At 43.4% G+C, this 16,160-nt stretch overlaps 1 protein-coding gene across 1 annotated transcript; it reads right to left on the bottom strand.

Annotated features, from left to right (window-relative positions):
* Nucleotides 1-3,893: 3,893 nt before the first annotated feature.
* LOC121396188 lies at nt 3,894-15,921 on the bottom strand. Its single transcript, XM_041570804.1, has 13 exons — nt 15,634-15,921; nt 13,628-13,689; nt 12,472-12,581; nt 12,238-12,363; nt 11,397-11,505; nt 11,230-11,322; nt 10,579-10,620; nt 8,425-8,517; nt 8,071-8,118; nt 6,990-7,069; nt 6,524-6,610; nt 5,130-5,265; nt 3,894-4,539 (listed from the first exon to the last, which is right to left on the bottom strand). Exons 1-13 carry the CDS (start codon nt 15,665-15,667, stop codon nt 4,447-4,449), a joined length of 1,113 nt encoding a protein of 370 aa, XP_041426738.1. The 5' UTR covers nt 15,668-15,921; the 3' UTR covers nt 3,894-4,446.
* Nucleotides 15,922-16,160: the final 239 nt, after the last annotated feature.

The raw sequence follows: 16,160 nt of genomic DNA, 5'->3' as shown, positions 1-16,160 counted from the left end.
CGGAAAAAAAGTTCGCGAACATATTCGCGAACTTGCGCAAAAATGCGAGCGGTTCGCGAACGGTTCGCGAACCCCATAGACTTCAATGGGAAGGCGAACTTTAACATCTAGAAAAGACATTTCTGGCCAGAAAAATGATTTTAAAGTTGTTTAAAGGGTGCAACGACCTGGACAGTGGCATGCCAGAGGGGGATCAAGGGCAAAAATGTATCTGAAAAATCTGCCTGTGTGTGCTTGGAAGAGATAGTGTAGGGGGAGAGCTGTTAGTGATTTCAGGGACAGATGATAGTAAGTTTGCTGGCTAGTAATCTGCTTGATACTGCTCTGTATTGGAGGGACAGAAGTCTGCAGGGATTTGAAAAAAAGTGACTCCGGTGTTTTTTCTGGAGACGGTAATATTATGGATATTTAGACAGAATGGGAACAAGGTCACACAGCTCGATGGCGGGTTGAAGAAAACAGTGTGCAAATAATGCCTACAAGGCCAACGTATACACTACTACAGCGGTGGATACGGATTACGTAAAATATATTATGGCTGCTTGAAAAAAGTGACTCCGGTGTTTTTTCTGGAGACGGTAATATTATGGATATTTAGACAGAATGTGAACAAGGTCACACAGCTCGATGGCGGGTTGAAGAAAACAGTGTGCAAATAATGCCTACAGGGCAAATAATGCCTAAAAGGTCAACTTATACACTACTACAGCGGTAGTAAAATAAAAAAAGTAAAATAAAAAAAAAAGAATATTAAAAAAAAAAAATTAAAGTTGGTGCTGCTGAACTACTAGGAGCAGCAGATTAGCACACCAGTCCCACTCCCCAACACTGCTAGACTAATAGCACTGGGCTCTTATAGTAGTAGTAGTAGTAGTAGTAAAACAACAAAAAAATAAATAAAAGCAGTCCTTACAAGGACTACTGTTATTGCAGCAGTCAGCAGATGAGATCAGAAGCAGGACAGCTGCCCACTGCAGCTACATACAGAGCACTGCAGTAGAAGGTAGATTACTAGCCAGCAAAGCTACCTAAGCTTAAATGTCCCTCAAACCCCTGCAGACTTCTGTCCCTCCAATAACAGAGCAGTATCAAAACGATTACTAGCCAGCAAACTTTCAACTGTCCCTGAAATCACTAACAGGCAGCAGCTCTCTCCCTACACTATCTCTTCAGCACACACAGGCAGAGTGAAAAAACGCTGCAGGGCTTCGGTTTTTATAGGGAAGGGGAGTGGTCCAGGGGAGAGCTTCCTGATTGGCTGCCATGTACCTGCTGGTCTGGGGTGAGAGGGCAAAAAAAAGCGCCAACAATGGCGAACCCAAAATGGCGAACGTCGCGCGACGTTCGCGAACTTCCGGCGAGCGCGAACACCCGATGTTCGCGCAAACAAGTTCGCCGGCGAACAGTTCGCGACATCTCTACCTGTACTAAGCACAATTCAGCAGGAACAGTCCCCTAAGTTTGTACATAGTCTTTATAGAGAGGTCGACACAATTTTTTTTTCATTTTTGGGGTATTTGTGTTGTTGCAAATACAAGATGGGAGTAAAAGAGTAATCTCTTATGCAAACAGAGCACTGACTAAACTGGAACATATGTAGCAACTTGTAAAGAACTGCTAGCTATTGTCATGTTCACTCGCTACTACACACATTACTTACTAGCAAAACAGTTCCCTGTCAGGACTTATTATAACTCTTTGAGATGCCTACACAACTTCCATGATCTGGAAGGTCAGTTGGCTTGCTGGTTGGAACTTGCTGGTTGGAACAACTTTCTATGTTTGATTATGTAGTTGAGCATCGGGCAGGTATCACCAGAATGCAGATGCCCAATCCCATAGACCATACTCTGAGATCCAAAGCAGCAACTTACAACCTCCTTCTATAGCAGAGAACCCTATAACACGACCAGTCCATGTTATCCCTATGGATCTAAAATCAGCTTGAGGCCTAGACAATGACATCTGCCAATTTGAGGAATGGATTATGGCAGGAGAACGTTCCCTTCCAAGGGAGGCTCATAGCTCCCCACACCAAGAAATGTTTTGTTAACACTGGTCTGACTTATCCATCAGGAGTTGACTCTTCCATGGAGATGATCCCAGACAAGCTACATTTCAAATTGTTGCCCTACAGAGCTCTACCAGTGATTTTAGAGATGTTACATATTGACAAAATGGGAGGACACCTGGGTGTGGATAAGGTCACTGCCAAGGTCATTGCCCAACATTTCTGGCCATCCTGGTGTAAAGATGTAAAGCATGTATTGTATGTGGGGCACATTAAACTGATAACAAAACTACTAAAGTGCCAATGGTATCTTCCCAATCAGATTTTATATTGGGACCTCTACCAGAAACGAATAAGGGTAACAAGTACATATTGGTGATTATTTCTCAAAATGAGCTGAAGTTTACTCTCTCCCTAACCAGGAAGTTAAAACCGTCACAAAAAATTTAGTGGAGAATTTTATATGTCATTATGAAGTATCAAGGACCCTCCCTACAGACCAGGGTAGGACTTTTGAATCCAAGTCTTTAAAGACATGTTCACTGTTGGGCTTGAACAAAACAAGAACTACCCCTTATCACCCACAGCCAGATGGAATAGTGGAGCAGTTCAACCGCACACTCCTTACAATGTTGTCCTCATTTGTGGAAGACCATCAGATGGATTGGGATGACATTGTCCCATACGTTATGATGGGATACCGTAGCAGCGTACAGTCCTCTACAGGATAGTTCCATTCATGGTGATGTTTGGGAGGAAGATGTAGTTGCCTGTAGACCTTGTTAATGGTGAGTATATAGATGAAAAAATTACCAACCTTACCAACTATGTAAGTGAAGTTGCAAACAGGTTGGCAGGTATCATAAATATGGCTAAATATCTCAGGGCCAAAGCTATTATAAAACAGAAACAGAACTATGACTTATAACTGCCCAGGCGAATGAACCAGGAGAAAAAGTATGGGTGCGAGTTTCAACCACGCAAAGAGGTGTGTGTCCTAAACCTTGACCAAAGTAGAAGGGTCCATATGAAATTGTCCAGAAACTGTTTAATGTATATGATACAAAGGGAAATCACAGTTCTGTTCAGAATTACGTATGCTTGAAACCATTTTTTAGTTCTTGGAACCAATTGGCTGAACGACCCTTTACTCTGTCAACTGATCAACCACCAGCAGGTTAATCACCAACCCCAATGTCTGATGAGAATTCCAACCCTTCCAACTTACATGACCTACAAATGACTGATATAGAAGGGTCTGATGACTCAAATTCTGATACAGAAGAACCATTGCTACTTGTCTCCCCAATGCTTGATCCTACTTCTGTTCTTCAGAACTTCACAGATCCTCCTGCCTTACAATCTTCCCCCCAGAGGCAGAGAAAGGCACCCAAGTGGCACACAGACTATTACGTTCAGTTATCCAAATGTGAAGATACATCTTTTTAAAGGAAGGAGCAGGTTCCCCGTAGTGTGCCAATACTTCACTCTCTTAGGCCCCTCGGGTTCCTGTTCTAATAGGCCTTCCATCCAGCCATTGCAGATCTAGGGCCCAGTTATGGACTCAGGGAATTGTCTCATAAGAACCAGAAGGTTTATTAGTCGGGCTCCTTCTTTGAGCAGAATAGGTTAGCGCCCCAAGTTCCAGTGCCCAATAGGGTCAGTCACCCTGGCTAAGCTAATGGCCCGGTTCTACCCAAAAGGAGAGCCAGGACAACAGACCGGACACTGCATTCCTGGGAATACCGCATGGATATTCACTAATTGATTATAAACTCTGTGTACTGGAATTCATGGATGCAACACCACGGATCACAGATAAGTGCTCACAAACATAACCAACCACTAGGGTTAACTAATGGTTAATAACTGTACTACTTTGTTCTTTACCGACATTCTTTTTATTTGCTGTTCATGGTTCTGATTTATATGTTTAGCAAAACATCAGCAAGTGTGGCATCTTTACTTTGTACCCGGCTGTTAAAGGAACCCACACCTTGCCAGGCTGCCTAGAATGAAATAGATCATTTGGTAGAGTAAAAATATACACAAGAGAAGAGTAACATTTGGGGCAGATTTAGAGTTTCCCATAGTAAACCTTCACCTGTCTCTGCACATTTCTATGTGATTTTTAGAGGCGTATTTGCCAATGGGGGGAAAGTTAGAGTTCACCATTTGCTAAATATGTCAATAAAATCTCATAGAAATCAATAGAGACGGGTGACATTTTACCCTGGTGAACTGTAATTTCACACTTAGATGAATCTGCCCCTAAGTGTTGAGCAGGAATAGTTCAGCTTGGTCCCATGTTGATTAATGAGATCTGTTGTGTCTTCGTTTCCTACTGTCCCCACAGCACCGGCATACATGACTATACAGCTGGGCCTGGCCTTGGCTCTTCCTTGGCTCCTTTAGGGACATATGACCAATCAAAATCAATTTAAAGCTTCATCGTTGGCACCAGGGGAAGTGCAGGAGCAGCCCATTGTATGGAAGTGAGGCTCCACTCTGATCAGAGTCAGCATCACCTAAAAGATAATGAACCCATTATCCACCCCAACAGATTTAATCACAAGCAAAATATTCTTCCCATATTTAATGAGACAAGAACAGCAGTTGGTAGGTCCCCAGTCCAATCAAGCAACACCTCACAACTACTTTCAACTCCACCCATTCCAAAAAGCCCCACCCTTTCAAAAGCCCATGGTAAGAAAAACCTGATATCTGCCATTATGCAACTGAGTCCTGAACAAAATATTGATGAACCCCCTGCCATTACTAACCATAGGGCCACATTAGAATTGGCTTTTCTACCCCCCCCCAGCTAAATCATGAGGGTCTATGGAAATCCCTGATTGTTGAAGCTACTACTCCTCAAATCAGACTGCAGTAGGGGGGCAGAGAAAGACCTCCTGGAGATTTAGGGACAATGTTAGATTGTTGGAGAGCTCCAGTATCTGCAGGTTTATAATAGAGACCAGTGTGAATATAAAGACAGAAGACCCAGTGTTCCTCGGAGGTTGCCCTGAATAAGCTGAACTTCTGAACGGTGAGTAGAACTGACACCTATGTTACTCTATCAGCCTTGAATAGCACCCCACTAGCACCCAACGCTCACCTCTTTCTCTGTGCAGCAGTTCAGCAGGTAAAACAGCATTTTCCGGCTCTCCAGCCTAAAACCATTGATGCAGAAAATGAGATCCCCCTTTTTTAAGTGGAAGCTGGTATCTTCAGGGGGCTTCCACTCCCTGACACTGTTAAGATGGAAATAAAGAATATAGAATGTTTTTCATGTTCTTCCTTCTTTACACTTCCCTTCTGGTTTTTATCAGTATGGTATTTAAAGGACACATATAAGTGCTATTCCCTGGGAAGTGCCAATTTCTATTACACCCCCCCCCCTGTGAATATAATGGTTTACCTTAGACGCCAACCCAGCACCCCTTTTCCTGAGATTTATGTGTCTGTCTCTACCTCCTTTCTGGGACTCGTGTATCTGTCTTTATTTCCCAGCTGCTATTCATATGTAGCCAGTTGTCTACTTCCCTTCTGGGATTCATGTGTCTCTCTCTACTTTTTTTCTGGACTCATGTGTCTGTCTCTACTTCTTTTCTAGACTCATGTGTCTGTCTCTACTTCTTTTCTAGACTCATGTGTCTGTCTCTATTTCCCTTCTGATATTCATGTGTATAGCTCTACTTCTTTTCTGGGATTCATGTGTCTGTCTGTTAATACTTCCCTTCTGGGATTCATGCGCTTGTCTCTACTTCCTTTCTTGACTCATGTGCCAGTGTAAATTTCCTTTCTGGTATTCATATGTCTATTTCCACTTCCCAACTGGGATTCATGTGTCTCTCTCTACTTCTTTTCTGGACTCATGTGTCTGTCTCTACTTCCCTTCTGGGATACATGTGCCTGTCTCTACTTCTTTTCTGGGATTCATGAGTCTGTCTCTACTCCTTTCTGGGATTCACAAGTCTGCCTCATTCCCATTTTCCAACTTCCCATTTGGGATTCATGTGTCTCTCTCTACTTCCTTTCTTGGGCCCATGTGTCTGTCTCTACTTCCTTTCTTGGGCCCATGTGTCTGTCTCTACTTCCTTTCTTGGGCCCATGTGTCTGTCTCTACTTCCTTTCTTGGGCCCATGTGTCTGTCTCTACTTTCTTTTTGGGATTCATGTGCAGGGCTGGACCTAGGGGTTGACAGAAGAGGCATGTGCCTAGGGTGCAAGGGTGAGGGGGTGCTGGGCACATACCCCTTCGCCTGCACTTCCCTAGTTCAGGCCCTGCATGATCTCAAATGCACCACGGCCCTCTGGGTCTTCCTACTTTCTCTCACCAGAGAGCTCACACTCACTCACAGGAGGGGGCCAGGGACGTGCACTGGTTGCCAAGAGCGTGTAAGTTGGCCCAGCACCGCTCACATGTCTCTACTTCCTTTCTGGGACTCGTATATTGTTCTCTATAAGAAGTGTAGTGGGTTATACATTACACAGATGGGTGTTCCCTTACTGTAGGCATTTTCCAACATCAAAGTACTTCTTGAGTTCTTCTGTGGACATCTTCACTGTTATCTTCCGGAAGGTGTTTCGTTGGAGACTCGGACCATAAATAGAAATATTAAATGTGGGGTTGCTATAACCACGGCGGCAGTAGCAGTTACTGACACTAAATATATTGATTACACACTGTCACTGATTTTATATTTATGTTATGGCAACACGGCACTCCCACGTGGCACTGTGGAAATTGGAGCCGTGGCTTCCGCAACAATGTTTTGAAAATCAGACCCATCGGTGTAGAAAAGCATCTCGTTTTAAACCAATCAACTAATAAATGGGGCTAATTTGCTAATGTGAGTGCAATTTTACCAGTAGAATTACCCACAGCAACCAATCAGATCTTTAGTGAAAATGAATTGCTGCACAGGTGCACTTTAGCACTACATTCAGGAGTCATCACGCAGGTAAGTACTTACGTTCTCTTGGGTTTCTCATTTTTAAGGGGAAGTTGCTCACCGCTGTCCTGCTCACTGTTCTCCCGGGGGTCCCATTCACCCTGTAGGGATATGGAATCGGGGTTATTATACACAGAACAGACAGTTCTAGTTCTACATTGTACTTAGGAATAAACAAAATTACTGAGATTTAAACTTTTCAGGGGGTTTGTCCCTAAAATTACCCCCCCCCCCCTGGAAGTTCAGGCATGGTACAAGTGCTACTATGGACACTGCAAGGTGGGACCATCTGGATGGGGCTGGATGACGTGGGGGAGAGTTTGTGGGAGGGGAGCGGACGCTGTGCCCAAAATAACACAGAAATGTCTTGGTTCAGCCTTGAAATGTCTTGGGTAAGTTGTATCTGACCCAGCCTCCAGTTTGCAGTGTCGGACTGGGGGGTCTGGGCCCACTGGGGCTGCCACATCTGGGGCCTACACACACTCCTAGCCCCCAACCTCCCCCTCTGCTGACTTTAGGGCCCCCAATGTCAGCTGCCCACAACCCTCCTCTATCCACCTCCGTAGGAGCACCGAGATCGGATATGGTACAGGTGCGAGCGGATCTGGACCGGCGGAGCTGCAGGTTTTTTCCCAGTGTTCTGCTAGCCCACTGCGACCCTGACAGTTTCACCTTGTAGAAAGATTGGGAAGGATACAGGCTGAGGGTCTGGCCAGGAGAGGGGCCAAATTAGCAGCCATGTCAATACTTAGGCCAATAATTGCTGCTGATTTGGCTCCTCTAGGGTCAGTATTGACATGGGTTCTTAAATGCTCTTTCGACATTAGGCTGGATTAGGCCCAAAGATTAATATGAACAATATGATCTCTGACTTGGGGACAAAAGATCAGCCATTAGAATCAGCTCCACCACACTGGTGGGGAAATGGGGCAAAAATTGATGAGGTTGTGATCATACAAGTGTCGCATCTCTGCTGCCTCAAAGTCACAGGTAGTGTATTCAAGAGTAAGGCTTTTTAAAGCTGCAGTGCAATGTTACCCCTGACCCCCCAGCCCCCCAATATACAGGCAGATACCAACAAACAGAATACACGTTTACTTACTTCACTTTCAGAGTTTGACTGCGCAGCACTGACTGTATTTGCTGGATTCTACAGAAAAGGTCAGATTATATAAATCCTCTATTATGGATGGTACCCGGCATCATACAGACACATTAAAGCTCAACATCTGCCTAGTGAACAATTAAAGGGATATTACACTGGCTGGGTATTTACTTCTGGGGATCCAGGATGGGAATCCATACAGCACAACGCCCACAATTGGCAGATATTTTGTTTTAGCCAGCAAGATAAGTTCTATGACAAATATTTCATAATAAGTACTAGTTGCCCTTTAACTACTCAATAAGAACCCTTGATACATTTCCTACTGCAGAAAGTAAAATAAAAAGGTACCTGAAACATGGATAACATTGAAAATAAAGTATCAAGAGTGGGGTGTTGGAAATGCTCGGGAGTGCTGTGATATTTCTTGTTCCTATGACCAGTCTGGAAATACAGAAGACAAGGATTTGAGCCAAGAGCAGACACTGACCATTTAATGTCTTTTCAGTTTTGTTTTCAGTATGAAATATGAAAAAAAATGAAAGCCTGTTTGGTCGGTATCAGCATTTCATACTCAGTCCCGTTGCTCTGGTTGCACCTTTGTTGGTATATTTGGCCGACGGCAAGAGAACGGCACTCACAAGAACAAACAAGTCCTGCATTTGCTTTGCCTTGACAATATATATTCTTATTCCTCTTCAAACGATGTCGCAGAAGTCAGCTGTCCAGGTCGGCCGGCTTCTGCTACAATTTTATAGGAACCAGAACCAGCAGTGCAATATAAACAGCCAGATGGATACTTCATTAGCAATTCATTTACACATAACCATAAACCCTGTGAGAATAAGGGGAATGGATGGACATTGCCGAGTTGCTTAAAGGAGAACTAAAGCCTAACTAAAGAAGTAGGTAGAAATGTTGTACATGATGTTTTGTGCTTCTGTACCAGCCCAAGGCAACCACAGCCCTTTAGCAGTAAAGATCTGTGTCTCCAAAGATGCCCCAGTAGCTCCCCATCTTCTTTTCTGCTGATTCATTGATTCACATGCTCTGTGCTGCTGTCACTTACTGAGCTTAGGGAGCCACTCACAATATACAGTACACATAGAATAGAAATGTCACAATATAAGGCTGATTAGTAATTAATACACATAATTACTACATGGCAGCACAGAAACCAGTGCAATTAGCATCAGAATTGAATAATCAGCAAACCTGTAGCATCAGCTTATATTACAGCCAGGGAAGCTCATTTTGTGCTGGATAATTAGTGACGAGCCCTAAGCTTAGCTTCTCAACAGCCAATCAGAGCCCACTGAGCATGTGAGTGTCACAGACACTTTCCAAGATGGTGACCCCCTGTGACAAGTTTGAAGTCCTGGATCATTGCTGCTATTGACAAGCTCAAACTTTAGCCTCACACAATAAGTTCAGTATAAAAAATATGCCATTTTTAGCTATATTCATTTTTAGGTTTAGTTCTCCTTTAAAATTAGATTTTCTATCCTTAAAGGGATACTGTCATCGGAAAACATGTTTTTTTCAAAACGCATCAGTTAATAGTGCTACTCCAGCAGAATTCTGCACTGAAATCCATTTCTCAAAAGAGCAAACAGATTTTTTTATATTCAATTTTGAAATCTGACATGGGGCTAGACATATTGTCAATTTCCCAGCTGCCCCTGGTCATGTGACTTGTGCCTGCACTTTAGGAGAGAAATGCTTTCTGGCAGGCTGTTGTTTTTCCTTCTCAATGTAACTGAATGTGTCTCAGTGGGACCTGGATTTTACTAATGAGTGCTGTTCTTAGATCTACCAGGCAGCTGTTATCTTGTGTTAGGGAGCTGCTATCTGGTTACCTTCCCATTGTTCTGTTGTTTGGCTGCTGGGGGGGAAAAGGGAGGGGGTGATATCACTCCAACTTGCAGTACAGCAGTAAAGAGTGATTGAAGTTTATCAGAGCACAAGTCACATGACTTGGGGCAGCTGGGAAACTAACAATATGTCTAGCCCCATGTCAGATTTCAAAATTGAATATAAAAAAATCAGTTTGCTCTTTTGAGAAATGGATTTCAGTGCAGAATTCTGCTGGAGCAGCACTATTAACTGATTCATTTTTTCCCATGACAGTATCCCTTTAATCAAAACATAGTTTTCAGGTGGAGTTCCCCTTTAAATGCAAATGAAGCGAAGCTATGTTTTGTATGAGTGCAGCTTGGTTACATGTTTGCCTGGATCTGTATGGGGGATTGTAACATTGGTTGAGCCAGAAAACCTTCCTTTGTCTCTGGGGAAAGTGGTTTCCTGGTGTCGGTAAATAAATAAAGAATTCCTGGTACAGAGACCTGCCCTCTGCAGCCGCTGCATTCTGGGTTAAATATTGCAGAAACTGGACTCTCCTTGAGTCTCAGAACTGGAGGCAGAACATGGGGCACAGGGATATGTGTTAAGGGATTTGCCTTTAGCGCGAAGGCCAAAAGGTCGAGCAAAGAGACTGCGACTTACACTCTTCTTGGTCTTAGTGTTGGGGTAGGTGATCGGTCTGTCCTGAAACACAAACACAAGAAGAAAGCAATGAGAACAGAACCTGATAGTGGATGCCTTTACAGGGCCGTGGGGTGGGTGTTAGACACCAGTGGACCCACTAATATTTCCAGCTAATGATTTTGATTTGTTACCCTGGGTTACTGCAAATTTGCCCATTGTTGGTAATAGTGTAAGTAATGCAAAGCCCAATCATGGGGGCGGCACACACAACCCTGGCTCTGCTGCTTGTACCACCTCAGAATGATGGACAAGGGGACACCCTCTTATAGCACCCACCCTGCCCCCTCTGAATGCAGCAGAGCTGAACGTAGGAAGCTCAGTATTCATGGTGGAAGCGCAGTTCTTCAGCTTCACAATAACCCACAGCTAAACAGGCTCAGTACAGATATAAGGGACAGTTTACTGGGGTGCTGCAGTGAGGCAATTAATGCAAAATACACAATTCACTTGTGCCAATAAATGCCCAATTATAACCTGTATGGCACATGGTTGTAGCTGCTGTGGTGCACAAAGAGAAAGCTACAGTGGCATCTACCTACACCCCTGTCACTGCTTAGAGCTAAATGCCCCCCCCCCCAGCTTGCAAAGGGCAATGTTTGGATACTGAACCTGCTTGAAATCCTGCTGCCATTGAATTCTTTGTGTTTGTGATGAAGCCCAGAGATTATGAGGATTAGGAAGTGCAGGAGGATGTCTGGCTTCCTGTAAGGGAAATAAATGATGAAACACGGAAAAATAATTCCTTTTCCCAATTTCACCCCAAGAGCAGGACTTACATTGGTCTCTGGGATGGGAATTGAAAGAGAAGCCTCTTGTTGGGGCTGTTGGGGCTGTGGCCTCTGGCGGACAAGCTGTGTATATAAGGCTTCTGTCTCCTCTCTGTGGCTAATTAGAAACAAACAAGGCATTAGAGAGGGTGGGCAAACCTCCCAACATGTTGGAAAAAGAAAGAGGGACATAAAGATTTGCTGCATGGAGCACAGCGAACATTATTGGTCACGCCCATTTTTGTGGCTTCACCCCCTAATTACCATGTTTAGTTTACAAAATTTGTCAGGTTATGAAAATTTGAACACATTTCTGTGATTTTAATGTATTTTTACAGTTTTGCTAATGAAGGCGAACTGCCCTTTAAGCTGCAAGTCAGTTTCCCCAACAGACCTGCATGTCTGCCTACAATTGTTTCTTTGCTTATCTTAAATTGTCGCAATTGTTTCTTTGCTTGTCTTAAATTGTTACAAAAGTATCTAAGTGCACCTGCCACGCATTCTGGGCTCTCTGCCAAAAGCCAATTGAGTTTTAGAAACTTTGTATCTTTTTCAGTGCAGGAGATCAAAGAGAAAGTCAGGGCATTTCAGTAAGAAATCCGGGATTGCAGGTTGAGCTGTCAAAATCGGGACAGTTGGGAGTTATGGGTGGAGCCTCTCTAATGGGCCCCACATCTGGAGACAAAGGTGTTATTTACAGACCCCCAACATCCAGGGGGTCAGCAGTAGGTTAATTATTGGATAAACCAAACTCCAGCTCAGATCAGTTGGCTGCCTCTAACCCATCACATCAGACCCCACAAACCCAGCATAGTAGCAACTCACCCCCCAAAGACCACCAGCTACTTACTTAGTAATAAGGTAGTATTTCCGACTTTTTGTCGTAATCTCCAGCACATTCTCAGGTGGGCACAAGTGCATCTTTATGATGGAAGATATTTTGGCCACGTCGTTACCTTTCTTGACATCTATGATCCTGGTGGTAAAAGCACCAATCACAAGAGAGAACAGAGCTCGCAAGCTTGGCGAGAAACTCCAACAAACATCTGTCCAACAGACGAGTGATATTTGTCTGGGTACTTACTCGCTGACGGGTATCTCCCCCTTTTTCTTGCGGGCTTTATTTGTTTCATAATACACCAGGTTACACACTTGTTCTGAATTGGTCCATAAGATGAAATATCTCTCCTTCCACTGAATAGAAAGAGTCCAATGATCCTGATGAATTAACTGAGCCCCAAATTATTCCAAATTTAGAAAATGTCCAATTGTAATACAGGGATTATCCAGAATGCTCATGACCTGGGGTTTTCAAGATATTGAGTCTTAAACCATAATTAGGATTTCCATTCCTTAACTCAGTGATCCCCAACCAGTAGCTCGTGAGTAACATGTTGCTCCCCAACCCCTTGGATGTTGCTCCCAGTGGTCTCAAAGCAGGTGATTATTTTTGAATTCCAGACTTGGAGACAAGTTTTAGTTGTATAAAAACCAGATGTACTGCCAAACAGAGTCTCAATGTAGGTTGATAATCCTCATAGGGGCTACTAAATGGCCAATCACAGCCCTTATTTGGCACCCAGGAACATTTTTCATGCTTGTGTTGCTCCCCAACTCCTTTTACTTCTGAATGTTGCTCACTGGGTTGAAAAGGTTGGGGATCCCTAAGTCTACTAGAAAATCATATAAACATGAAATAAACCCAATAGGCTGGTTTTGCCTCCAATAAGGATTAATTATATCTTAGTTGGGATCAAGTACAATTTTATTATTACACAGAAAAAGGAAATTATTTTAAAAAATTTTGGATTATTTGATTATAATGGAGTCTATGGGAGACAGCCTTTCTATAAATTGGAGCTTTCTGGATAACGGATTTACAGATAATATATCCCATACCTGTATTAGTAATAATAGATTTGTGTTTGCAACTCAGGTCGCTAGGGCTTATTTATCCTGACAACCAGGTCTCCATGGAAAATAATGTTAAAATATATTGCTGTATAACCAAGCAGAACATAAATTGAACTTCCTCTTTAAAGGAGAACTAAACCCCCATCTAAAGAGAGTCCCCATCTAATAGCGACACTTTTAAAATACTGGACTATGTGGAAAGGGAGGGGGTGAGACTCTCTTTAGGAGGGGGGTTTAGTTCTCCTTTAAGTACAGGGCTCCCCAGCAGCCCATGTCTCCTGGTGCTTCCCAGCTTGTTTATTGGAAACATAAGAAACTTTATTTACCTTATTCAGGAACATCTTTGGGGGGGATTTGGTAGCATATCCTTGGTACAGCACCGTCTCCTCTGAAATAGGAACAGATAATTAGCAGATGCACCGACACATTCTGCAGCCAATACAACCACCCAAACCTATTGGGTTGATTTATTAAAAGAGGTGATGACAGTAGAAACCAATCACAAATTGCTTGTGATGAGTAAAGGAAATAATGATTTCATTGGTTACTATGAGTAAATGTGGCTATAGATGAATATTGACTGACACTTCATTTTGTATAATATTATGTGTGTACGAAATAACCAATATCGGCAGAAGACTTGGAAATCGGTGGCTTGTCGATCGGGCACCTTTGAAGGTACAAACATGGGCCACTGTTACTGCTCAATCATCAGATACAGGTACAATTCTACTGTTTCTATTGTAAATCTGACCATTCAGCTCTACATGTGTGTATTGAAAACAAACTTACTTTTCTCATTACTAGCAATTTCTGATTCAGATTTCTGGCTTCTAATGTTAACTGCACTGGTACAACTTAGCAGCTACTTTATCAGCTCCACAATTTCATTCTACTCAGCCACTGTTACTATAGGCACCATGTCTCCCTACTATACCTGCTATCCCACAGTCACACTCCCTTCCCAGAGACTATTATCCACTGTTACTATAGGCACCATCTCTCCCTACTATACCTGTTATCCCACAGTCACACTCCCTTCCCAGAGACTATTATCCACTGTTACTATAGACACCATCTCTCCCTACTATACCTGCTATCCCACAGTCACACTCCCTTCCCAGAGACTATTATCCACTGTTACTATAGACACCATCTCTCCCTACTATACCTGCTATCCCACAGTCACACTCCCTTCCCAGAGACTATTATCCACTGTTACTATAGACCACCATCTCTCCCTACTATACCTGCTATCCCACAGTCACCAACTCCCTTCCCAGAGACTATTATCCACTGTTACTATAGACACATCTCTCCCTACTATACCTGCTATCCCCACAGTCACACTCCCTTCCCAGAGACTATTATCCACTGTTACTATAGACACATCTCTCCCTACTATACCTGCTATCCCACAGTCACACTCCCTTCCCAGAGACTATTATCCACTGTTACTATAGGCTCCATCTCTCAATACTATACCTGCTATCCCACAGTCACACTCCCTTCCCAGAGACTATTACACCCTGCTTACTATAGGCCACAACTCTCCCTAACTATACCTGCTATCCCACAGTCACACTCCCTTCCCAGAGACTATTATCCACTGTTACTATAGACACCATCTCTCCCTACTATACCTGCTATCCCACAGTCACACTCCTTCCCAGAGACTATCTAACCACTGTTACTATAGGCACACTCTCCTACTATACTGCTATCCACTCCCTTCCAGAGACTATTAACCACTGTTACTATAGGCACCAACTCTCCCTACTATAACCTGCTATCCACAGTCACACTCCCTTTCCCAGAGACTATTAACCAACTGTTACTATAGGCACCAACTCTCCCTACTATACCTGCTATCCCACAGTCACACTCCCTTCCCAGAGACTATTATCCACTGTTACTATAGACACATCTCTCCCTACTATACCTGCTATCCCACAGTCACACTCCCTTCCCAGAGACTATTATCCACTGTTACTATAGACACATCTCTCCCTACTATACCTGCTATCCCACAGTCACACTCCCTTCCCAGAGACTATTATCCACTGTTACTATAGACACATCTCTCCCTACTATACCTGCTATCCCACAGTCACACTCCCTTCCCAGAGACTATTATCCCACTGTTACTATAGGTACCATCTCTCCCTACTATACCTGCTATCCCACAGTCACATTCCCTTCCCAGAGACTATTATCCCACTGTTACTATAGAGACATCTCTCCCTACTATACCTGCTATCCCACAGTCACACTCCCTTCCCAGAGACTATTATCCCTCTGTTACTATGAAGTAATAATTCGTTTGATTTACCTTGAGTTACGCGGGGCCTTACTGACTGCATCATTCACTCAGTTCTCTATGTGCAGGAAAGAAAATGGGATTACAATAACAGAACAGTAAGGTTATTTGCTAAGGGTTGTAGCTGCTACTTGTTGGTGACTTCTAAAGGGAAAAGGCCAAGTTAGACTGCAGAATCCAGTTCTCATCCACCTGAGCCCTGTGGTGGGTTCAAGCAGTAATTGGTGCAGCAATTGCCATTGAGATTCCCAGGGTCTGAAGCTGAGCTTCCCTATGACATCAGTAGTAGAGTGCAGTGTGAGTGTGAGTGAGCAAGTAAGTACTCACTCACTGTGTTATGAGTAGAAATAGAAATGTGTTTGGGGGTATCTCTGAGTATCACTGATGGTGGTTGGAAGAGTTAGAGAATAAAGCTGTGTGAGTGTGACATTGAGTGTTTATGAGAGTCACGTGGGAGGAGTGAGTGTGAGTAAATTTAATGCCAACCCCACAGATTAGTAGCTGCTATTTCTATTCTTTATTCTCTATATCTCTTTTTC

Source organism: Xenopus laevis, chromosome 7S (genome assembly GCF_017654675.1).
Source record: "Xenopus laevis strain J_2021 chromosome 7S, Xenopus_laevis_v10.1, whole genome shotgun sequence".
Classification (NCBI taxonomy): Eukaryota; Metazoa; Chordata; class Amphibia; order Anura; family Pipidae; genus Xenopus; species Xenopus laevis.
Note: the sequence above shows the minus strand (reverse complement) of the source record. Positions and strands in the feature narration are given on the sequence as shown.

What these genes read in the sequence shown, in the direction of transcription:
- LOC121396188 (XM_041570804.1), bottom strand. Translation starts at nt 15,667, where the DNA reads ATGATGCAGTCAGTAAGGCCCCGCGTAACTCAAG. An exon ending in AAGGCCCCGCGTAACTCAAG is followed by an intron (nt 13,690 to 15,633) that starts GTAAATCAAACG and finishes TTCCTATTTCAG; the next exon opens with AGGAGACGGTGCTGTACCAA. An exon ending in AAATACTACCTTATTACTAA is followed by an intron (nt 11,506 to 12,237) that starts GTAAGTAGCTGG and finishes GTTTCTAATTAG; the next exon opens with CCACAGAGAGGAGACAGAAG.